The 25,069-nt window shown below is 44.1% G+C and overlaps 1 protein-coding gene across 1 annotated transcript in view; it reads left to right on the top strand.

Moving 5' to 3' along the window:
• Positions 1-337: 337 nt before the first annotated feature.
• Positions 338-25,069, top strand: part of CWC22 (CWC22 spliceosome associated protein homolog) — a 60,167-nt gene continuing 35,435 nt past the window's right edge. The window contains exons 1-6 of the mRNA XM_038751514.1: positions 338-426; positions 14,729-14,847; positions 17,429-17,496; positions 18,574-18,690; positions 20,871-21,134; positions 21,765-21,893. Coding sequence (XP_038607442.1) covers positions 14,821-14,847; positions 17,429-17,496; positions 18,574-18,690; positions 20,871-21,134; positions 21,765-21,893 — 605 coding nt within the window. The 5' untranslated portion in view covers positions 338-426; positions 14,729-14,820. The remainder of the gene's footprint in view (positions 427-14,728; positions 14,848-17,428; positions 17,497-18,573; positions 18,691-20,870; positions 21,135-21,764; positions 21,894-25,069) is intronic.

Genomic DNA, 25,069 nt, shown 5'->3' with positions numbered 1-25,069 from the left:
ATAGGCTAACCGCCGTCGACGTCGTGACGTCATCGTACGTGCCCCCGCGCGCCTCCTCGTGCTGCGGGCCGAAACTACAACTCCCGGTGTGCCCCGCGCGCGCGCGCCCCCACCCCTCCGCCGCTTTTTACCCGGCGTTGCACGCTGGGCCTTGTAGTTCCTTCCCGTCCGCCGCCATCTTGGTAAAGTGGAAGGCGGGGCGGGTTGGAGGCTGTCTTCCCGGGCGTGTGCGAAAGCGGGGGGGAGCCAGGGGTAGGGGTTACCATCCGGAGTGTCTGAGTGGGGGGAAAAAAAAAATCGGACGTCCAGTTAGTCGTCCACCGGGGAGGACAGCGAAGGCAGTGTGAGGAGCGCCCCGGGCCGGGCTGCGGGGGGAGGCCGGAAGTGACGTATGTCCGGCATGATGGCGGCGCTGAGGAGATCCAGGTAGGAGGCGCGAGGCCCTCGAGCAGGGCCCAGTCCGCTCCTCATGATAATAATAATAATAAAAATAATAATAATTGTATTTGTTAAGCGCTTACTACGTGCCAAGCACTGTTCTGAGCGCTGGGGTGGATACAAAGCGATCAGATGGTGCCCAGTGGGGCTCACACTCCTCTTACCCATTTTACAGATGAGGGAACTGAGGCCCAGAAAAGAAGGATAATAAAAATGGTGGTATTTGTTAAGCGCTTACTATGTGCCAAGCACTTTTCTAAGCGCTGGGGGAGATATAAGGCGATCAGAGGGTGCCCAGTGGGGCTCACAGTCTCCATCCCCATTTTACAGATGAGGGAACTGAGGCCCAGAGAATAATAATAATGGTGGTATTTGTTAAGCGCCTACTATGTGTCAAGCACTTTTCTAAGCGCTGGGGGAGATAAAAAGCGATCAGATGGTGCCCAGTGGGGCTCACACTCTTCATCCCCATTTTACAGATGAGGGAACTGAGGCCCAGAGAAGAAGAAGAAGAATAAAAATGGTGGTATTTGTTAAGCGCTTACTATGTGCCAAGCACTTTTCTAAGCACTGGGGGAGATATAAGGCGATCAGGTGGTGCCCAGTGGGGCTCACAGTCTTCATCCCCATTTTACAGATGAGGGAACTGAGGCCCAGAAAAGAAGGATAATAAAAATGGTGGTATTTGTTAAGCACCTACTATGTGTCAAGCAGTTTTCTAAGCACTGGGGGAGATATAAGGCGATCAGGTGGTGCCCAGTGGGGCTCACAGTCTTCATCCCCATTTTACAGATGAGGGAACTGAGGCCCAGAGAATAATAATAATAGTATTTGTTAAGAGCTTACTATGTGCCAAGCCCTGTTCTAAGCGCTGGGGTAGATACAGGGCGATCAGACGGTGCCCAGTGGGGCTCACAGTCTTCATCCCCATTCTACAGATGAGGGGACTGAGGCCCAGAGAATAATAGTATTTGCTAAGAGCTTACTATGTGCCAAGCACTTTTGTAAGCGCTGGGGGAGATATAAGGCGATCAGATGGTGCCCAGGAGGGCTCACAGTCTTCATCCCTGTTTTACAGATGAGGGAACTGAGGCCCAGAGAATAATAATAATGGTGGTATTTGTTAAGCGCCTATTATGTGTCAAGCACTTTTCTAAACGCTGGGGGAGATATAAGGCGATCAGATGGTGCCCAGTGGCACTCACAGTCTTCATCCCCATTCTACAGATGAGGGAACTGAGGCCCAGAGAAGAAGAAGGGTGGTATTTGTTAAGCGCTTACTATGTGCCAAGCACTTTTCTAAGCGCTGGGGGAGATATAAGGCGATCAGAGGGTGCCCAGTGGGGCTCACAGTCTCCATCCCCATTTTACAGATGAGGGAACTGAGGCCCAGAGAATAATAATAATGGTGGTATTTGTTAAGCGCCTACTATGTGTCAAGCACTTTTCTAAGCGCTGGGGGAGATATAAGGCGATCAGGTGGTGCCCAGTGGGGCTCACAGTCTTCATCCCCATTTTACAGATGAGGGAACTGAGGCCCAGAAAAGAAGGATAATAAAAATGGTGGTATTTGTTAAGCGCCTACTATGTGTCAAGCAGTTTTCTAAGCACTGGGGGAGATATAAGGCGATCAGGTGGTGCCCAGTGGGGCTCACAGTCTTCATCCCCATTTTACAGATGAGGGAACTGAGGCCCAGAGAATAATAATAATAGTATTTGTTAAGAGCTTACTATGTGCCAAGCCCTGTTCTAAGCGCTGGGGTAGATACAGGGCGATCAGACGGTGCCCAGTGGGGCTCACAGTCTTCATCCCCATTCTACAGATGAGGGGACTGAGGCCCAGAGAATAATAATAATAATGGTGGTATTTGTTAAGCGCTTACTATGTGTCAAGCACTTTTCTAAGCGCTGGGGGAGATACAAAGCGATCAGATGGTGCCCAGTGGGGCTCACAGTCTTCATCCCCATTCTACAGATGAGGGAACTGAGGCCCAGAGAAGAAGAAGAAGAATAAAAATGGTGGTATTTGTTAAGCGCTTACTATGTGCCAAGCACTTTTCTAAGCGCTGGGGCAGATATAAGGCGATCAGATGGTGCCCAGTGGGGCTCACAGTCTCCATCCCCATTTTACAGATGAGGGAACTGAGGCCCAGAGAATAATAATAATGATGATAGTATTTAAGTGCTTACTATGTGCCAAGCACTTTTCTAAGTGCTGGGGCAGATATAAGGCGATCAGATGGTGCCCAGTGGGGCTCACAATCTCCATCCCCATTTTACAGATGAGGGAACTGAGGCCCAGAGAATAATAATAATGATGATAGTATTTAAGTGTTTACTATGTACTAAGCACTGTTCTAAGCGCGGAGTAGATACAAAGTGATCAGATGGTGCCCAGTGGGGCTCACAATCTTCATCCCCATTCTACAGATTAGGGGACTGAGGCCCAGAGAAGAAGAATAATAGTATTTGTTAAGAGCTTAGTATGTGCCAAGCACTGTTCTAAGCACCGGGGGAGATACAAAGCGATCAGATGGTGCCCAGTGGGGCTCACACTCTTCATCCCCATTTTACAGATGAGGGACCTGAGGCCCAGAGAAGAATAATAATGATGATAGTATTAAAGTGTTTACTATGTACCAACACTGTTCGAAGCGCGGGGTAGATACAAGGCGATCAGATGGTGCCCAGTGGGGCTCACAGTCTTCATCCCCATTTTACAGATGAGGGAACTGAGGCCCAGAGAAGAAGAATAATGGTGGTATTTGTTAAGTGCTTACTGTGTGTCAAGCATTTTTCTAAGTGTTGGGGGAGATATAAGGCGATCAGATGGTGCCCAGTGGGGCTCACAGTCTTCATCCCCATTTTACAGGTGAGAGGACTGAGGCCCAGAGAAGAGGAGGAAGAATGGTGGTATTTGTTAAGCGCTTATTATGTGTCAAGCACTTTTCTAAGCACTGGGGGAGATACAAGGCGATCAGATGGTGCCCAGTGGGGCTCACAGTCTCCATCCCCATTTTACAGATGAGGGAACTGAGGCCCAGAGAATAATAATAATGGTGGTATTTGTTAAGCGCCTACTATGTGTCAAGCACTTTTCTAAGTGCTGGGGGAGATACAAGGCAATCAGATGGTGCCCAGTGGGGCTCACACTCTTCATCCCCATTCTACAGATGAGGGAACTGAGGCCCAGAGAAGAAGAAGGGTGGTATTTGTTAAGCGCTTACTATGTGTCAAGCACTTTTCTAAGCGCTGGGGGAGATACAAGGCGATCAGACGGTGCCCAGTGGGGCTCACAGTCTCCATCCCCATTTTACAGATGAGGGAACTGAGGCCCAGAGAATAATAATAATAGTATTTATTAAGAGCTTACTATGTGCCAAGCACTGTTCTAAGCGCTGGGGTAGATACAGGGCGATCAGATGGTGACCAGTGGTGCCCACAGTCTTCATTCCAATTTTACAGATGAGGGAACTGAGGCCCAGAGAATAATAATAATAATAATGGTGGTATTTGTTAAGCGCTTATTATGTGCCAAGCACTGTTCTAAGCACTGGGGTAGATACAAGGCAATCAGATGGTGCCCAGTGGGGTGCACAGTCTTCATTCCCATTTTACAGATGAGGGAACTGAGGCTCAGAGAATAATAATAATAATAATAATGGTGGTATTTGTTAAGCGCTTACTATGTGCCAAGTACTTTTCTAAGTGCTGAGGGATACAAGGTAATCAGGTTGTCCCCCGTGGGGCTCACAGTCTTCATCCCCATTTAATAATAATAACGGCATTTGTTAAGCGCTTACTATGTGCAAAGCACTGTTCTTGACAGATGAGGGGACTGAGGCCCAGAGAATAATAATAATAATAATAGTATTTGTTAAGTGCTTACCATGTGCAAAGCAGTGTTCCACGTGTTGGGGTAGATACAAGGTAATCAGGTTGTCCCATGTGGGGCTCACAGTCTTCATCCCTATTTTACAGATGAGGGAACTGAGACCCAGAGAATAATAATAATAATAATAATAATAATAATGGTGGTGTTTGTTCATTCATTCATTCAATCGTATTTATTGAGTGCTTACTGTGTGCAGAGCACTGTACTAAGCGCTTGGGAAGTATAAGTTGGCAACATAATAGAGACGGTCCCTACCCAACAGTGGGCTCACAGTCTAGAAGAGGGAGACAGAGAACGAAACAAAACATATTAACAAAATAAAATAAATAGAATAAATATGTACAAATAAAATAAATAGAGTAATAAATACGTACAAACATATATATACATATATATACAGGTGCTGTGGGGAGGGGAAGGAGGTAAGGCGGAAGGGATAGGGAGGGGGAGGAGGGGGAGAGGAAGGAGGGGGTTGAGTGTGGGAAGGCCTCCTGGAGGAGGTGAGCTCTCAGTAGGGCTTAGAAGGGAGGAAGAGAGCTAGCTTGGCGGATGTGCGGAGGGAGGGCATTCAGTCAATCAATCATTCGTATTTATTGAGTGCTTACTGTGTGCAGAGCACTGTACTAAGTGCTTGGGAAGTACAAGTTGGCAACACATGGAGACGGTCCCTACCCAACAGTGGGCTCACAGTCTAAACTGTGAGTCACATTCCAGACGCTTACTATGTGCAAAGCACTTTTCTAAGCGCTGTGAGGATACACGGTGATCAGGTTGTCCCCCGTGAGGCTCACAGTCTTCATCCCCATTTGACAGATGAGGAAACTGAGGCCCAGAGAACAATAATAATAATAATGGTGTTTGTTAAGCGCTTACTATGTACCAAGCACTGTCCTAAGTGCTGGAATAGGTACAAGGCGGTCAGGTTGTCCCCCGTGGGGCTCACAGTCTTCATCCCCATTTTGCAGTTGAGGGAACTGAGGCCCAGAGAAGTGAATAATAATAATGGTACTTGTTAAGCACTTACTATGTGCCAAGCACTGTTATAAGCACTAAAATAGATACAAGGCGATCAGGTTGTCCCACGTTGGGCTCTCAGTCAATCAATCGATCAATCAATCAATCGTATTTATTGAGCGCTTACTATGTGCAGAGCACTGTACTAAGCGCTTGGGAAGTACAAATTGGCATCACAATCTTCACCCCCATGGGACAGATGAGAGAACTGAGTCCCAGAGAAGTGAAGTGACTTGCCCAAAGTCACACAGCTGATAAGAGGTGGAGCCGGGATTAGAACCCACAACCTCTGACTCCCAAGCCCGGGCTCTTGGAAAGTGTCTGCTAACTTATTTATTTATTTTATTTGTACATATTTATTCTATTTATTTTATTTTCTTAATATGTTTTGTTTCGTTCTCTTGTCTCCCCCTTCTAGACTGTGAGCCCACTGTTGGGTAGGGACCATCTCTAGATGTTGCCAACTTGTACTTCCCAAGCGCTTAGTACAGTGCTCTGCACACAGTAAGCGCTCAATAAATTTGAATGAATGAATGAATGAGTCGCCAACTTGTACTTCCCAAGCACTTAGTACAGTGCCCTGCACACAGTAAGCGCTCAATAAATATGATTGAATGAATGAATGAGTTGCCAACTTGTACTTCCCAAGCACTTAGTACAGTGCTCTGCACACAGTAGGCGCTCAATAAATACGATTGAATGAATGAATGAATGAATGAATGAATGAATTGTACTGTCCAAGTGATTAGTTGATGATCAGTGTTTTCTTTAACTTAGACCACCTCAGCTTGTTTCAGGGCAATGTCATATTTTTACAGGAGGTAGAACTCGGCCACTACTATGCTGATCAGGCCTGGAATGCCCCCAATCCCTCTGCCCATCCGCCAAGTTAGCTCTGTTCCTCCCTTCAAGGCCCTACTGAGAGCTCACCTCCTCCAGGAGGCCTTCCCAGACTGAGCCCCCTCCTTCCTCTCCCCCTCGCCCCCCTCTCCATCCCCCCCATCTTACCTCCTTCCCGTCCCCACAGCGCCTGCATATATGTATATATGTTTGTACATATTTATTACTCTATTTATTTTTTTTACTTGTACATATCTATTCTATTTATTTTATTTTGTTACTATGTTTGGTTTTGTTCTCTGTCTCCCCCTTTTAGACTGTGAGCCCGCTGTTGGGTAGGGACTGTCTCTAGATGTTGCCAACTTGTACTTCCCAAGCGCTTAGCACAGTGCTCTGCACACAGTAAGCGCTCAATAAATACAGTTGATGATGATGATGATGATGATCCAAGCAAACACTTATCCTATCCCGCCTCTACTACTGTATTTGCCTCCTCGCTGTCCTCCAGCCTCTCCCCTCTCCAGTCCGGACTTCCCTCTGCTGCCCGGATCATTTTTCTACAAAAGCATTCAGTTCACATTTCCCCACTCCTCAAAAACCTCCAGTGGTCACCCCGTCCTTCCTCTCCCCCTCCTCCCCCTCTCCATCCCCCCCGTCTTACCTCCTTCCCTTCCCCACAGCACCTGTATATATGTTTGTGCATATTTATTACTCTATTTATTTTACTTGTACATATCTATTCTATTTATTTTCTTTTGTTAATATGTTTTGTTCTCTGTCTCCCCCTTCTAGACTGTGAGCCCGCTGTTGGGTCGGTACCGTCTCTGTATGTTGCCAACTTGTACTTCCCAAGCGCTTAGTACAGTGCTCTGCACACAGTAAGCGCTCAATAAATACGATTGATTGATTGTATATATGTTTGTACGTATTTATTACTCTATTTTACTTGTACATATCTATTCTATTTATTTTCTTTTGTTAATATGTTTTGTTCTCTGTCTCCCCCTTCTAGACTGTGAGCCCGCTGTTGGGTCGGGACCGTCTCTATATGTTGCCAACTTGTACTTCCCAAGCGCTTAATACAGTGCTCTGCACACAGTAAGCGCTCAATAAGTACGATTGATTGATTGATTGTATATATGTTTGTACGTATTTATTATTCTATTTATTTTACTTGTACATATCTATTCTGTTTATTTTCTTTTGTTAATATGTTTTGTTCTCTGTCTCCCCCTTCTAGACTGTGAGCCCGCTGTTGGGTTGGGACCGTCTCTATATGTTGCCAACTTGTACTTCCCAGGCGCTTAGTACAGTGCTCTGCACACAGTAAGCGCTCAATAAATACGATTGATTGATTGATCCACCCCCACAGCAAACAGAAACTCCTCACCTTTGGCTTTAAAGCACTCAATCACCTCGCCCCCTCCTACCTCACCACGCTCCTACTCCAATCCAGCCCTCACACATTTCTCCTCTAGCCTCCAGCTTGCTCACTGTGCCCCGATCTCATCGGTCTCACCGCCGATCTCTTCCTCACGTCTTCCCTCTGGTCTGGAACTCCCTCTACATCTACCAGACCACAACTCTCCCCTCCTTCAAAGCTGTAGTAAAATCACCTCTCCTTCAAGCGGCCCTTCTGCGTCACCTGTGCACTTGGCTCTGTATACCCTTTGGCAATTGGGTATTCAGCCCACCCACCCGAAGCACTTATGTACAGATCTGTAAAGTATTTATTCTATATTAATGTCCGTCTCCCCCTGCCCAGACCTTAAGCTCATTGTGGGCAGGGAATGTGTTTACCAACTCTGTTGTGCTTCCCCAAGAGCTTAGTGCAGTGCTGTGCCCACAGTAAACCCTCAATCAATAATACCTTTGATCGATGAATTGGGCTGTCACCATTAATTAGTCTCCCATTCCTTCCCAAATTCCTCGAAATCAGCTCAAGTGATGAGTTGCGTTTTAGGGAACAGTCGTTAAAATGTGTTATCTTTGTTTGTACATATTTTTTACTCTATTTTATTTGTACGTATCTATTCTATTTATTTTATTTTGTTAGTATGTTTGGTTTTGTTCTCTGTCTCCCCCTTTTAGACTGTGAGCCCACTGTTGGGTAGGGACTGTCTCTGTATGTTGCCAATTGGTACTTCCCAAGCGCTTAGTACAGTGCTCTGCACATAGTAAGCGCTCAATAAATATGATTGATTGATTATCTTTGCCAGGGAGTGGAACTCGATCTGTTTCCTTTTACCTCCTTTGAGATGGAATATGGTATTTTCAGCTTCTCAGCAGGTTTCTGCGCAGTGTTGGAATGCTCCTTACACAGGCCCTTATAGACCTCTATACCGTAAGCTAGACCGTTGTGGGCAGGGAACGTGTCTGTTTATTGTTGTCCTCTCCCGAGCGCTTCGAACAGTGCTCTGCGCACAGTATGCCCCCCATAAATACGGTTGAATGAATGAACAGCTCTTTGAAACCCAGATTAGACTCCTACCTGTTGTTAAACAAGGCATGCTTGACAGCACTCGTATTCTAGAGAGCAGGTGCGATATTTCCCGATCGGTTGGGGCATGGAAAGAGCCTGATTATGCATCATCTTAAAAACCCACACTCCGTAGCAAGTCCAGGAGCAGGGAGAGCCATAACCGCTGTATAAATTACTCTTCATCTCATGAATTTCCAATTACCGTGTGAAGTACCCAGCATGTACGTGTCGAACTATTGGAAGCTTCCCCAAAGGCTTGTCTTGGGCGATTGTCGATGATCACCGGTGCTACTTCCATACCCCCGTCTTTCACGGTGCTTTAGGTTATTGCTGCGGGAGCCGTGGGAGATGCCTTGGGGAGCTGTCAGTCTCACGGTGGGACATCGACTTCGTGTCATAAGGCGTATACTTCCTGGTGGCCAAGCTCGTGCTGAAATGATTTGAAAGGGTGTCAGAGACTGGGGAAAAGAGGGAAATTAACAGCTTATGTAAACTCAAGATGAGGGAAGCTAGAAATAATGAAAAGTAGACGGGGAAAATGAAATATCGAAAATCTCGTAGGGGAGGCAGATAAAAAGTGGAGTAGCTGAACAAGGTGTTCCATCTTGATTAAGAGTACTTATATGACTTATATGAGTACATATTTATTACTCTATTCATTTATTTATTTTACTTGTACATATCTATCCTATTTATTTTATTTTGTTGGTATGTTTGGTTTTGTTCTCTGTCTCCCCCTTTTAGACTGTGAGCCCACTGTTGGGTAGGAACTGTCTCTTTGTGTTGCCAATTTGTACTTCCCAAGCACTTAGTACAGTGCTCTGCACATAGTAAGCGCTCAATAAATACGATTGATTGATTGATTGATTGACTCGGAAAAAATGGCTCTAAATGGATACCTAAAATACATACTGTGGATGTGATTTAAGTGGATTAGCGTCCCACCCACTTTTGAAAGATGTATGCCTATTTCAAGTTTAAAAATACGGAGTTGCAGTATTAAATTAGACACTTATGTGTGGAAATATCCAATTCCTACTGTTCAAACACTTTTTTCAAATAGACAAAGCCTCTACTTTGGGAGACCTTTACTATACTTGACTTGATTCCATTACTGCATCAGCCTCCTCCCTGATCTCCCATCCTCCTGTCTCTCCCCACTTCAGTCTGTACTTCACTGTGCTGCCCAGATTATCTCTGTGCAGAAACACTCTGGGCATGTTACTCCCCTCCTCAAAAATCTCCAGTGGCTACCAATCAACCTACGCATCAGGCAAAAACTCCTCACTCTCGGCTTCAAGGCTGTCCACCACCTCACCCCCTCCTACCTCACCTCCCTTCTCCTTCTCCAGCCCAGCCCACACCCTCTGCTCCTCTGCTGCTAACCTCCTCACTGTACCCCGTTCTCACCTGTCCCGTCGTCGATCCCTGGCCTGGAATGCCCTCCCTCCGCACATCCACCAAGCTAACTCTTTTCCTCCCTTCAGAGCCCTACTGAGAGCTCACCTCCTCCAGGAGGCCTTCCCAGACTGAGCCCCCTTTTTCCTCTCCTCCTCCCCATCCCCCCCACCCTACCTCCTTCCCCTCACCACAGCACTTGTATATATTTGTACAGGATTATTACTCTATTTATTTTACTTGTACATATTTACTATTCTATTTATTTTGTTAATGATGTGCATATAACTTTAATTCTATCTGTTCTGACAATTTTGACACCTGTCTACACGTTTCGTTTTGTTGTCTGTCTCCCCCTTCTATGCTGTGAGCCCGTTGTTGGGTAGGGACCGTCTCTATATGTTGCCAACTTGTACTTCCCAAGCACTTAGTACAGTGCCCTGCACATAGTAAGCACTCAATAAATGCGATTGAATGAATGAATGAACGTTTGACTCAATTCAGAAGTGTTTCCATTTTTCTGTTAGGGTGCTAAAATGGACTAGGGTGGATCTTTGTGGGAACCTGGATTAAAAGCACTTTGTGAGAGGCCCAGCCCATTTCCATGATGTGGTTTCCCCAAAACGCTTGGCGTACATTTTGTCTGATGGAAACACATCTTGTTTATGGCTTGCTTAAATTGTTTTGGTCCTGCTTTAAGACATTTGCCAAAATGTACAACTCTAAATAAGAAATATGGAATCCTCTCCTGTACCGTCTCAGTGCCGGGGGTGAAGTGGAGAGCTATATGTAACCACTCCAGTTAGCTCTCTTGGGGTCCGTGGCCATTTTGACATCGCAGAAGCCAGGTGATCAGTTCTCCTTTTGTTTTTTTTTTTGTTTTTTGTGGTATGTGTTAAGTGCTTACTACTGGCCAGGCACTGTACTAAGCACTGGGGTCATGGGTTCAAATCCCGGCTCTGCCACTTGTCAGCTGTGTGACTTTGGGCAAGTCATTTAACTTCGCTGTGCCTCAGTTACCTCATCTGTAAAATGAGGGTGAAGACTGTGAGCCTCCCGTGGGACAACCTGATCACCTTGTAACCTCCCCAGTGCTTAGAACAGTGCTTTGCACATAGTAAGCGCTTAATAAACGCCATCATTATTATTATTATTATTACTACAAGCTAATCAGGTTGGACACAGCCCATGTCCCACATGGGGTTTGCAATCTGAATTCCCATTTTATAGATGAGGTAACTTGAGCCCAGAGAAGTGAAGTGACTTCACTTCAGGGTAGGGACTGTCTCTATATGTTGCCAGTTTGCACTTCCCAAGCGCTTAGTACAGTGCTCTGCACATAGTAAGCGCTCAATAAATATGATTGATGATGAAGTGGTGGAGCTGGGATTAGAACCCAGGTCCTTCTGACTCCATCCACTAGGCCATGCTCCTTAACCACAACTTGGCCTGTAGACACCTTATGCCAGATACTGCTTTCTTCTATCCTCTCTTGGGAAATCAGCCAGGGGCCGACAAGAGCCTGGGGCTTGGAGTCAGGAAATCCAGGCTCTGGTCACCACCCTAACAGTTTGCCTGCTGTGGGTCCCTGGGCAAGCCTCTTAACTTCTCTGGACCTCAGCTTCCTCATCTGCAAAATGCGGATTGAAATAGCAGTTCTCCCTCCCTCTTCGACCGTATGCCCCTCGTGGAACAAGAATTACTCTCCGCTTCATTGGGGCTAGAAGAGGGAGCGAACCCTATCATATGAACAGGAGTTTGCACTTTTTTTCCTTTCACTTTTCTTGCCTCATCCATCTAGACCCACTGTTCTTCTACCTCTTCTTCCCATTGTCCTCTCTTCCCTAGCTTTTCCAGTTACCTCTGGGTGTCTAAGGGTCTTTCCCCAGCTGCCTTTTCAAATTTCCATCTGTCCCCTTTAAGCACTTGATATTCACCCCACCCTCAGCCCCATAGCACATATGTACATATCGCTAGAGTCTGCCTCCCCCCCTCTCGATTTTAAGTTCTTTGTGGGCAGGAAATCTGCTTCCCAACTCTGTTATATTGTAATCTCCCAAGTGCCTAGTACAGTGCTCCGCACACAGTAAGCGCTCAATAAATTCATTCATTCATTGTCGTATTGAGCGCTTACTGTGTGCAGAGCACTGTACTAAGCGCTTGGGAAGTACAAGTTAGCAACATATAGAGACGGTCCCTACCCAACAACGGGCTCACAGTCTAGAAGGGGGAGACAGACAACAAAACAAAACATGTGGACAGGTGTCAAGTCATCAGAATAAATAGAAGTAAAGCTAGATGCACATCATTAACAAAATAAATAGAATAGTAAATATGGACAAGTAAAATAAATAGAGTAATAAAACTGTACAAACATATATACAGGTGCTGTGGGGAGGGGAAGGAGGTAGGGCAGGAGGGGTGGGGAGGGGAGTAACATGCCCAGAGCGTTTCTGCACAAAGATGATCCGGGCAGCAGCGTGAAGTATAGACTGAAGTTGGGAGAGACAGGAGGATGGGAGATCAGAGAGGAGGCTGATGCAGTAATCCAGTCGGGATAGGATGAGAGATTGGACCAGCAGGGGAGCGGTTGGGATGGAGAGGAAAGGGCGGATCTTGGCAGTGTTGCGGAGGTGAGACCGGAAGGTTTTGGTGACGGATTGGATGTGAGGGATGAACGAGAGAGCGGAGTCGAGGATGACACCAAGGTTGCGGGCTTGTGAGACGGGAAGGATGGTAGTGCCATCTACAGTGATGGGAAAGTCGGGGAGAGGGCAGGGTTTGGGAGGGAAGATAAGGAGTTCAGTCGTGGGCATATTGAGTTTTAGATGGCGGGCAGACATCCAGATGGAGATGTCCTGAAGGCAGGAGGAGACACGAGCCTGAAGGGAGGGAGAAAGAGCAGGGGCAGAGATGTAGATTTGATTGACTGAATGAGGAGACAGATATCAAATCCAGAGAGTTGTGAAGAAAAGTGCCTGAGGGATAAAAGGTTTTTTTTCTCTTTTTAGAGGAGGGGTTTGGTCGGTTTGATGTATCAAAGACTGAGTTGGTTTTGTAACAGTGAAGTCATTTTTCCCCAAAGGAATTGTATTGACCCCATTCCCATTCTGCCCGTTCTGTTTTCCTTGGACCTTGAGGACACTATTTTTAAACAATCATGGTAATGTGCGAGTGTATCTTGTTCCATCTGCTCCTGAGATCACCCAGATCAGCCTTGAATATAGTTCCAGATATTTACCAGCACACCAAATCATTTTAGTTGCCTCCTTCCCCAGAGTCCTATTCAAGAAGAGAGATGAACCTCCTTCCTCCTTCCCTTCCCCGCTGCACCTGTATATATGTATATATGTTTGTACATATTTGTTAATCTATTTATTTATTTATTTATTTTACTTGTACATATCTATTCTATTTATTTTATTTTGTTAGTATGTTTGGTTTTGTTCTCTGTCTCCCTCTTTTAGACTGTGAGCCCACTGTTGGGTAGGGACTGTCTCTATATGTTGCCAACTTGTTCTTCCCAAGTGCTTAGTACAGTGCTCTGCACACCGTAAGCGCTCAATAAATACGATTGATGATGATGATGATGAAATCAGTCCAGTTCTGGGATCCAAGTGCTAGAAGCCTGAATGAAATAGCTCATAGTCAATTTGCCCATCCCTACTCTCTCTCCATCCCCCTTCTCTCTTGGAGTGCGCTTTGTTGACCGTGACCTCCCTGACCAATGTAAAGAAACTCATTCATTAGAAGCCTTCTTTCTGCCTCCCCTTGGTGATTCTGGCACCTGAGGGGGAGATTGAATGGGGAGGCAGGGGTGGGCGCCTTTTCATCTATACCGAGAGAAGCTGTGTGCTCTATGGCTTAGGGCATTAGCCCCGGGGAAACAGAAGGACCCGGGTTCTAATCCCAGCTCTGCCTCTTCTCTACCAGATGACCTCGGGCAAGTCGTCTCACCCGTTGAGCCCCAGCTTCCTTGTCAGTAAAATGAGGATTCAATTCCTGTTCTCCCTCCCGCTTAGGTTGTGAGCCCCATGTGGAACAGGGATTGGGTCTGACCTGATTATCTTGTATCTACCTGCAGTGCTCAATATACAGTGCCTGGCACATAGTAAATGCTTAATAAATACCACACAATTATCATTACCTAAGGGGGACACGTTGGTTTTAGACTGTGAGCCCACTGTTGGGTAGGGACTGTCTCTATATGTTGCCAACTTGTACTTCCCAAGTGCTCTGCACACAGTAAGTGCTCAAGAAATATGATTGATGATGATGATGGTGTGCTCTCTGGATCTGCAAGGCGAGTATTTCTCAGCTAAATCAGTAAAACCAGCCTCTTCACCTCTCCCAACCTAAATTACTGCTCACTGGAAGCAATTGGTTCGGTTTTATGTGCAAGATTGATTTGAAGGTGAGTATTAACCACAGAATTCAGCTGAGGGGAAACTTTCTTTTAAATGTCATTTATGTTTTCTCAGCTCTACAGAGAAATTTAACCAGCTAGTTGCCGCCTGCATTAAAATGGACAATGGTAACACCTCTCTCGAGGTGATCACAATGTAAAATCTCCATAATGTTGAAGTAACGTTCGTAAGAATTCAAATGTCAGTCTTCATTTCTAATCAGGGTGTGTGTGTATGTCCGTTTGTGCTTTCTAGATGAATTTTTTCCAATCAGAAGACCTATTGAGGAATCCATAATTTCTTCTGGGAATCTCTTGCTATTGGTGCCGCCACCGGTCCAGCAGAAAATGAAAAGTAGTGTGGCACAGATCAAAGTAAGTATTTTAATGTTTATTCCATATGGGAGGACATAAAGAAACGGTCATTAGTTGTTGGTAAGTTTAGGGAAGTGAAACATTTACCAGGTAGGGCCTGCCCTTGTTCCAGGTCCCTTTGGAAATATTGTGAGCAGGGACCATATCTACCAACTCTGTTGTCTTTCCCAAGGTCACACAGCAGACAAGCGGTGGAGTCTGGATTAGAACCCAGGTCCTTCTGACGCCCAGGCCTGTGCTCTATCCACTAAGCCACACTGCTTCCCATGAAGCAGCTTAATCATCACTGGTGTATTCTTTGCAACACCAAAATAATTCGATCCAGGGAGGCCCCTACTTGTTTTGCTCGTTTCCCACCAGGAGCAGCATGGCTTAGTGGAAAGAGCACAGGCCTTAGAGCCAGAGGACCTGGGTTCTAAATCCCAGCTCTACCACTTGCCTGCTGTGTGGCCTTGGCAAGTCACTTAACTTCTCTCTGCCTCAGTTACCTCATCTGTCACCTGGGAATTAATTCCTCTTGCTTAGACTGCATGCTCCATTTGGCACAGGGACTGTATTCAACCTAATTATCTGTATTACCTGTATACCTAATTACCTGTATATATGTATATATGTTTGTACATATTTATTACTCTATTTATTTTACTTGTACAAATCTATTCTATTTATTTTATTTTGTTAGTATGTTTGGTTTTGTTCTCTGTCTCCCCCTTTTAGACTGTGAGCCCACTGTTGGGTAGGGACTGTCTCTAGATGTTGCCAATTTGTACTTCCCAAGCGCTTAGTACAGTGCTGTGCACATAGTAAGTGCTCAATAAATACGATTGATTGATTGACTGATTAATTATATCTTATCTACCTAAGCGTTGAGTATAGTCCGCAGCACACTGTACCAGCCTAAATACCATAAAAAAGAGACTTCTTACAAAAGAACTGTTGGGTTCATGGGTTAGATTTCTAAACTTGTATCTGGTTGGCCCTAACTTTGCAGAAAAACTGCCACGCCACCTACTTAGTTGGCATGGCGCCTCTTCTAAAATGCCAAGAGAGGAACACGTAGTTGGTCTGCCAGGGAGAAATATTGAATTATCTCCGACTTGGTTCCAGTCTAGTGATACTGAGACAGCTTGTCTTTTATGGAGCTTGTCCTTTAAGATGCCAGGAGAAATGCCAGTGCCATTCCATCTTATCATTTCCTCTGGCTCCGCAATGTGGGTTTGAGATTCCAGTGAGCTAGGATTCGTTTTCTCAGAGGGAAGAGAGAAATATTTGATCTGCAGAAAGGGCTCTACGGCTAGGGAGAGCTAAGTTTTAAATATCTCATTTGGGATCAGAAGCCCATTTATAACTTCTTAAGATCAGGAAAGCATTTCTGATGAGAATCCTGTGCGACCTTAGCACTCTGATCTGAAAAAGTTATATTGGAGTAGAATAAAAGAAGGTTCTAGGGTTTATTTCTGGGAAATAGGGTGTGTGGTTTTTTTTTTTCCTTTCTGTGATCGGAACTTTTTTCTCTAAAAAAAGATTTTAGTGATGTCACAGGTAACTTGAGGAAACAAAAACGGCTACAACCGTGGTTGGCAATTTTCTCTTTCAAATGTGGGACCAAAAAAGGAGTGAAGCAGCAGATGGTTGGGAGCACCAAACTCCGAAGAACTAATTTGGGGATCTCTTCTCATCAGTTGGGAATAAAATTATTTTCAATCCCACTTGGAAGCTCTTAGGTCTGGTAAGGGGCCTTCTTGGGGTGAAGACTGTGGCTTCTCCCCTCGACTAGAAACAGGAACAGCGGCTGATCTCCATAGCCCATGAGCCACTTTATAGGAATTCTGAAGCAACTAATATTGACCAGAAGGGAAATAAATGTGTATATCATTACCCACCTAGGCATGCTTTTGACTTTGAAGTAAATGCATTTCTCCTGATAATGATAATAATTGTGGTGTTTAAGTGCTTAGTATGTGCCAGGCACTGTACTAAGCGCTGGGGGTGGACACAAATAAATCGGGTTGGACACAGACTCTGACTCACAAGGGACACTCAGTCTCAATCCCCATTTAACAGATGAGGTAGCTGAGACATAGAGAAGTGAAGCGACTTACCCAAGCCACCCAGCAGACAGGTGGTGGAGTTGGGATTATTCATTCATTCAGTCGTATTTATTGAGCGCTTACTGTGTGCAGAGCACTGTACTAAGCGCTTGGGAAGTACAGGTTGGCAACATATAGAGATGGTCCCTACCCAACAGCGGGCTCACAGTCTAGAAGGGGGAGACAGACAACAAAACATATTAACAAAATAAAATAAATAGAATAAATATGTAAAATAAGTAAATAGAGTAATAAATATGTACAAATATATATGGATATATATATATATATGTACAGGTGCTGTGGGGAGGGGAAGAAGAAGGAGGGGGCTCAGTCTGGGAACCCACGGCCTTCTGATTTCCAGGCCTGTGCTCTGTCCCCACGCCGGATCCAGTTACGAAGTTAAAATAGTTAAGAAGCTATACTTCTTGACTATTTCACATCTCTTTTTCACTTTTTAATTCTCTTTCCTCCCTTTCTTTCCTTTCAAGCACGCCTCCAGTCATGAAAGACGAGAAAACTATAGTTCTCACCAGAGGAGTCCCTCTCCAGAGGACAGGTAGGAATTATTCTCAGTGTGACCTAACTCCAGTTCACACGCTGAATAACGAAGAAATCCAGCCAAAGAATTCTGAAGTGTGGTGAAAGAGCTTTGACTTTTTCTAACTAGAGCTGTTAGAGGCCTAATCATAGGCTCAATAGAATTATCTTAGGTTGATAGTTATATGATTTAATTAAAGGTTTGGGTTTTTTTTTATAATGAAAGTGCCAGTGAAATGAATAGTAATGAAAAGATGGGAAAAATTCCTTGTCTGCCTCAGATGTAGTTGCTGTTTTTGGTACCATTATTCTGATTGACCAAAAAAGGGCATTTCACAACTTCATAATACGGCACTTGAATTATGTCAGCAAGCCAGGTCATTTTTTTGGTGGTGGGAAATGATTATTAAGAAAAGCATTCTCTCAAAGTGCTTTCTTTCCAGTAGTTTTCTTGTTAACGTCTATGCCTTTATGTCTAACTTCTTTAATGTGCTGTTTGTCTTCTGGGTTTTTTTGCGTCCTCAAAATCTGTTTCTTCCCACAACCAAGCACTGACTCTTTCCAAACCTCCTTGGCAATCCACTATTCCTAATGTCTGTCATTCACTTTCTATGTATTTTTTAGGCTTACTCGTTTTCTCGAACCTCTGATAAGCTAGCTCAGTGCTTGACACCTAGTAAGGGCTTAACAAATGCAATCTGCTTTCCAATGATAGAATTTGGGCCTAAAATGATCAGAGATTCATATTATTGGATCAGAAAAGGATTCATAGCTTTAAGAAAGGACTCAGAATATGCCACTCAAATTGTCCTAGGTACCTGAGTAAATTGTTTCCATTGTTATTGTTTTTGTTTTGTCATTGGATGCGGACCTCGAACCTCTGATAAACTAGCTCAGTGCTTGACACCTAGTAAGGGCTTAACAAATGTAATCTGCTTTCCAATGATAGAATTTGGGCCTAACATGATTAGAGATTCATATTCCTGGATCAGAAAAGGATTCATAGCTTTAAGAAAGGACTCAAAATATGCCGCTCAAATTGTCCTAGGTACCTGAGTAAATTGTTTCCATTTTTATCGTTTTTGTTTTGTCATAGGTATGCGGAACGACAGAGATCTCTGTCCCCTCCAGACCGAGATTACTTTAACCATGGCAGGTCGGATCAAGAGCATTCTGGAAGGGGGCGGTCTAGTAACAGCAGCATGGAACCCAGGTTAGTATTGCACACTTTTAAATGTAAAATCATTTTGGACAAGTTTTTCTTGTATTTCCTAGAATGGGGTTGCACGTTTGAAAGTCAGACACCTCTTCTGAACATAGCATAGAACAAGGAACCTCTTCTCATTCTCCTATCTCTCTTGACTGTCACTCCTAAGTCTCTTTTGCAGGCTCCTCCTCCGCCTCCCACCCTCAGACTGGTGGGGGGAGCCTCAAGGTTCGAGCGTGGGTCCCTTTCTACCCTCCATCTACACCCACTCCCTTGGAGAACTCAATCACTCCCATGACTTCAGCTAGCACCTCTAAATGGACGATTCCCAAACCTACCTCTCCAGCCCTCACCTCACTCTTTCTCTGCAGTCTCTCTTTTCCTCCTGCCTTCAGCATCTCTACGTGGATGATCCACTGACCCCCTCAAACTTGACGTGTCTAAAACAGCACTCCTTATCTGTCATCCCAAATCCCGTACTTCCTGTGACTGTCCTAACACTGTAGACAGTACCCCCATCCTCCCTGTCTCACAAGCTCATAACTTTGGCATTATAGTACATATCTATTCTATTTATTTTATTTTGTTAATATGTTTCGTTTTGTTCTCTGTCTCCCCCTTTTAGACTGTGAGCCCACTGTTGGGTCGGGACCGTCTCTATATGTTGCCAACTTGTACTTCCCAAGCGCTTAGTACAGTGCGCTGCACACAGTAAGCGCTCAATAAATACGATTGATTGATTGATTAATCCTCAACTTCTCTCTCTCTCTCTCCCTCTCTCCCTCCCCCCCTTTCTCCCTTCCTCTCTCCCCCCCACACACACTCACACACAGTCATTCTATAATGAAATCTTCTGTTTTACCATCAAAACATCTTTAGAATCTGCTTTTCCACTACATCCAAACTGCTACCCCAGCGATTCAAGCAATCATCATTTCCTGCCTTGGCTAATGCATCAGCCTCCTCGCTGACCTCCCTGTATCCTGTCTCTTCCCTTTTCAGTCCATACTTCATTCTGCTGCCCTGATCATTTTTCTGAAAAAACCCTTCAGTTCACATCTCCCCACTCCTCAAAAACCTCCAGTGGTTTTACCCCTCCACCTCTACAACAAAGGGAAATTCCTTATCATCTGCTTTAAGGCACTCAATCAGCCCTCTCCCTCCTCCCTAACCTCACTGACCTCCTCCTGCAACCCAACCCGCATGCTCCACTTTTCTAACACAGGTCTGCTCTCCATACCTTGAGCTCATTTATTCTGCCATCGACCCCTTTTATCCCCATTTCCTTCTGGGCCCGGAACTCCTTCCCGCTTCGTGTCCAACAGTCCGCCACTCTCCCCACCTTCAAAACCCTCCTAAAATCATCTCTTCCCCCAAAAGCTTTCCCAGACTAAGCCCTTCATTTTTCATTTTTTACTGGTATTTAAGTGCTTACCATGTGCTGGGCACTATACTAAACACTGGGGAAGATACAAGCTAATCAAGTTGGACACAGCCCATGTCCTACGTGGAGCTCACAGTCTTAAATCCACATTTTACAGATGAGGGAACTGAGGCACAGAAAAGTGAAGTGAGTTGCCCAAGGTCACACAGCAGACAGGTGGTAGAACTGGGATTGAAACCCAGGTCTTCCAACTTCCAAGCCCGTGCTCTTTCCAGTAGGCCATGCTGGTCTTCTATCCGCCCTCTCTTCTGTGTCAACTCTTCCCTGGCAATGCACCCCTGAGCAGTTGGATACTCACCCCAGACCTTCAGCTATTATGTCCTTATCCATAATTAAATGTCTGTCTCCCCTTCTAGACTGTAAATTCGTTGTGAACAGGGAACATGTCTGCCTACTCTTGTTGTATTGTATTCTTCTAGGCGCTTAGTACAGTGCTCTGCACACAGAAGCGCTAAATAAATGCGATTGATTGAGGGTAGGGATCTTGTCTACCAACTCTATTGTGTTGTATTTTCCCAAGCATTTAGTACAGAGCTCTACATCCCGTAAGCCCTCAAATAGTACCATTAACCAATTGATGCAAAACGTATTAATACTGTGGCTAAGGTTTCAGGCAAAATGAATATACTACTGATATCTCGTCTGTCCGATGATACACCTATCTGGTTTGTTTTTAATCCTTCGTGGAACAGAAATCTTATTTTTTTTTCCAATTTCTCTTCCCCCTCCCCCCCGAATATAGAGGGAGGGAGAGGGATAAACGCAGAGAGAGAGAACGGGAGCGAGAAAGAGACAGGGATAGTGAACGCCGAAGGTACCGCAAGTCCCCTTCACCAGGCAGGCGAAGTCCAGAAAGATCCTTGACCCAGAGCTCCTCGACTCAGGACGAACCCCCCACCAAGAAAAAGAAAGAAGAACTGGATCCGATCCTCACACGCACCGGGGGAGCGTACATTCCTCCTGCCAAGCTCAGAATGATGCAAGAACAGATCACGGACAAGAACAGGTGGGTTACGATGGCTAGCGGGTCCGGCAGTAGGGATGTTTCGGTCAAGAAAAAGCCTATCAAATCACAAGTAGCCCAGGCACCACCAAGCATCCGTTGGTTGTGATAAAAGAGCAGAATCAGAGTCATGCCCTCATCCTAAGCAAAGACAATTTAGTATTCAGCATCAATTTCCTATTGAATGGTGCAGGCAGAGTTCTAATATGGTATAAGTAACTGATGTAGAATTGTAGTTACTGTGTACTTCACAGTATTTCTTTTTTTCCTTTTATTTTTGTATTTAGGCACTGGGGGTGTATAAAAGCTAATCAAGTTGGACGTAGTCCCTGTCCCTCCTGAGGCTCGCAGTCTCAATCCCCATTTGGCAGATGAGGGAACTAAGGCACAGAAAAGTGAAGTGACTTGCCCAAAGTCACACAGCAGGTGGTAGAGGCAGGATTAGAACCCAGGTCCCTGACCATGCTGCTTCTCAGTCTCTTTGTCACCAAAGTAAAATTAAAAGAAGTTCTATTTCTAATGAAGTTGTTGATTTTTTTTTCTAGTTCCCTAAGTGCTGTTGTGTATAATGCAGCACATTTTCTCTCACCTGAAATGTCCACGTTTTATCATCTATATTCTTTTGTCTTATAGCTTAGCATACCAAAGGATGAGCTGGGAGGCCCTGAAGAAGTCAATTAATGGTCTCATCAATAAAGTGAATATTTCAAACATAGGGATTATCATTCAAGAACTACTTCAAGAAAATATTGTTAGAGGAAGGTAAGTGTCAAAGAAGTTCCAAATTTCACAGCGTTTTTCAAAATAGGAACAAAATAGCCTTCACCAAGTCCCCTTTTCCCAGGACCCGAAGTCACAACGTAGTAGGTCTTTGGCACTTTGGGAAGACTGTTAAGTTTTTTTTTATGCTATTTGTTAAACGTATGTCAGGCACTGTACTAAGCGCTGGGGTAGATACAAGCTAATTAGGTTGGACACAGTCCATATCCTACATGGGGCTCACAATCTTAACTCCCATTCTACAGATGAGGGAACTGAGGCACAGAGAAGTGAGGTGACTTGCCTGAGGTCACACAGCAGACAAGCGGTGGAGCCAGGAGTAGAACCCAGGTCCTTCTGATTCCCGGGCCCGTGCTCTAATAAAGAAGTCACGCTATTTCATTCATACCTCTGGAGGTGGGTTGATACATTGCCCTCAAATCATTATGGGGCGATTTAGTGCATTTTGGACACTCGGCAATAAATCAGACTTCTCCCTGGGATCTGAAAGAGAAAGTCCTTCCAAATGTGCCAAACTCACCAGGCTCACTGTCATACTGTCCGCCTTCTTTTCAGTGATATTTATTTATTTGAGGGCACAGTTGTTTAAAAAAAGCTTTCCAATATGTCAGTAATTTAAGTGCTATCTAATGTCTTTCTTGAGCCTTTTTAAAGTCATTTGATCTTGAGAGCAGACAGGGAGTGTGTGCTACTTAATTCTGTTATTCTCACACACTCTTAGTACAGTGCTCTGCATAGAGTAGGTGTTCAGTAAATACTACTAATTGATTAATTTACTTTTCTTAAGGTAAGTTGATATCCTCAGGCGATCCCTTTCTCCGTTCTTGGTGATTCTTTTTTTTTCCCTTGTCCTAATTCTAAAAGAGACACACAAATACCCCTTTACTCTCTTGGGAGGCCAAAGCTTTACCAGCAAGCAGGCTTGACTAAAAGGAAGATTGATTAAATACTGAAACAGGCTACCAAGGAAGGGTATAGAAGCTTCACCACTGGAGATCTATAAAAATAGGATCAACATCATATGTCTCCGGTGATTTAAGGGAATGCAGGTATAGAATTAGACCAGAGTTTGCCAACTCTCTGGCAACTCAGTGATTCTTTGTATGCAGCTCTAATTATTGCAGTTTCAGAACAAATGTCTCCTCTCACAACAGTGGAATAGACTACAAACAAATGCAAGTCTACGTGGACGCAACTCGTAACGGAGACACGTCCATGTGTCTATTCTGAACAGAGGATTGGCTACTAAGTCTCACCTTATTCCCACCAGTTGTTGCCATTGATGACTAGATAGTGACAGCATGCTGTCAGATATCTCTTTACAAAGACAAGAACGTTGACTACTTTGAATGAGATCCAGAAAACCGAGACAGCCAAGCCATGATTTCCGTAAGACTGTTGAGGTTCAGCTGAGCAGTCTTAGCTACCTGTTAATATATTTACACTAAGTGAATCAGAGCAGTAGATCATTAGAAATAAAATAAGTACAAATCCCAGGTTGAAAAAAGGAACTTCCCTCCATTGAAAAACTCAGGCCTAGGCAAATATCGTAGAGTCCATTGTTGACTATCATTGGACCAGCTCAGAAAGATGTTTCCATGAGAGACAAATTCCAATCAATCAATCGTATATATTGAGCGCTTATTGGGTGCAGAGCATTGTACTAAGTGCTTGGGAGAGTACAATGCAGAGTTGGTAGTCATGTACCCTCCCCACAATGAGCTTACAGTCTAGAGGGGGAGGCAGACATTAATATAAGTAAATAAATCATGGATATGTACATAAGTGCCTGAGGAGCAGAAGGAGGGGTGAATAAATAGTACAGATCCAGGTGCAAGGGAGATGCTGAAGGGAATGGGAGAAGAGGAAATGAGGACCTAGTCAGGGAAGGCCCCTTGGAGGAGTTGTGCCTTCCATAAGGCTTTGAAGGTGGGGAGAGTGATCCTCTGTTTTGATATGATTTATCATATCTATCCTATATCATCTCCGCTCCTCTATTTGTGAGGGCTGCAGGACCAGATTTCCTTGATCTCACCTCCGATAAGGTCCGGAACGGAGGCTGCCCAGACTTCATGCATTAATTTTCATCCACAATATATGAAATATGTTATTTTTAATAATATAAACCATCTTTTTGGAATCATTAAGACAACAGTGGTTATTAAATTTTTAATAGATGCAATCATTCATCTTCTAAAAGAGATCATCCTAATATGGAGTGTTTAAATTCTTTGATAGCCTTCCTATTGGCAAAAATTATTTGGATATCCAGAAAGCAAAATTCTAAGTATTTATACAGTGAAAAGGTGGAGTCACTAATATCAACTCAAATTGTTAAAGTGTTTTCATCTCCTGGTGTAAAAGTGTACGTTGTACATTTTTAATCATAAATACTAAATGGGAAAGACAAATTCCTGTTTCATTTAGTGTTAGTATAGCTAGTTATTCTTTTAAGTGGCCCCTATGAAAATCTGAGATGAATCTTTAAGCCAAATATTCCTAAAATTTGAATAGTGGATCAGTCAGTGGTATTTATTGAGTACCTGTTGTGTATTGTGGTTTTAAACCAAAAAAATTCACTGTGCAGCCAGCTTTTTTCATTCCCAGAGTTTTAAGAAAATTTTTTGCAAGAAGATTTGGTACTTTGTACGATAGATTTCTGTAATAAGAAAACAAGGTTTAATAAGAACAAGTATGGTTATTTAAAAGTCTAAGCAAAGTTATTAAAATCCTAAGAAAGATGTTTGGTAAAGATTACAATAAGAACTAGTCAGTAATTTCCCTCCAGCTGAGTCTTGGTCTGGAAAAGAACCAAAATACCTGAATTAATTCCAGTATCTAAAGAGTAATTTGGTTATGGGAAGCTCTTTAGTAGAGGGGTGATATATGATTTATATTATTGTTATATTATTATTATATTGATTTATATTTCAAAATTTTAAATTTCTTAAATCATCTCCAGTGCATTTAGTTTGACTGATAACTTCCAGAAGCATATTTTAGAGACCAACTGCTTTTATACTCTCTGCTGTTTTTGACATAAGTGTATCTGAGTAGTTTGCCTCCTTAGTTTTCCCCTTGCAGAATGCTCTCCATAAATTGAGTTGGCATCAGCAGGTAAGACCTTGGTCATAAAGTAATCTTGTTCTATTGCTGCC

Source organism: Tachyglossus aculeatus, chromosome 9, assembly GCF_015852505.1.
Source record: "Tachyglossus aculeatus isolate mTacAcu1 chromosome 9, mTacAcu1.pri, whole genome shotgun sequence".
Taxonomy (NCBI): Eukaryota; Metazoa; Chordata; class Mammalia; order Monotremata; family Tachyglossidae; genus Tachyglossus; species Tachyglossus aculeatus.
Note: the sequence above shows the minus strand (reverse complement) of the source record. Positions and strands in the feature narration are given on the sequence as shown.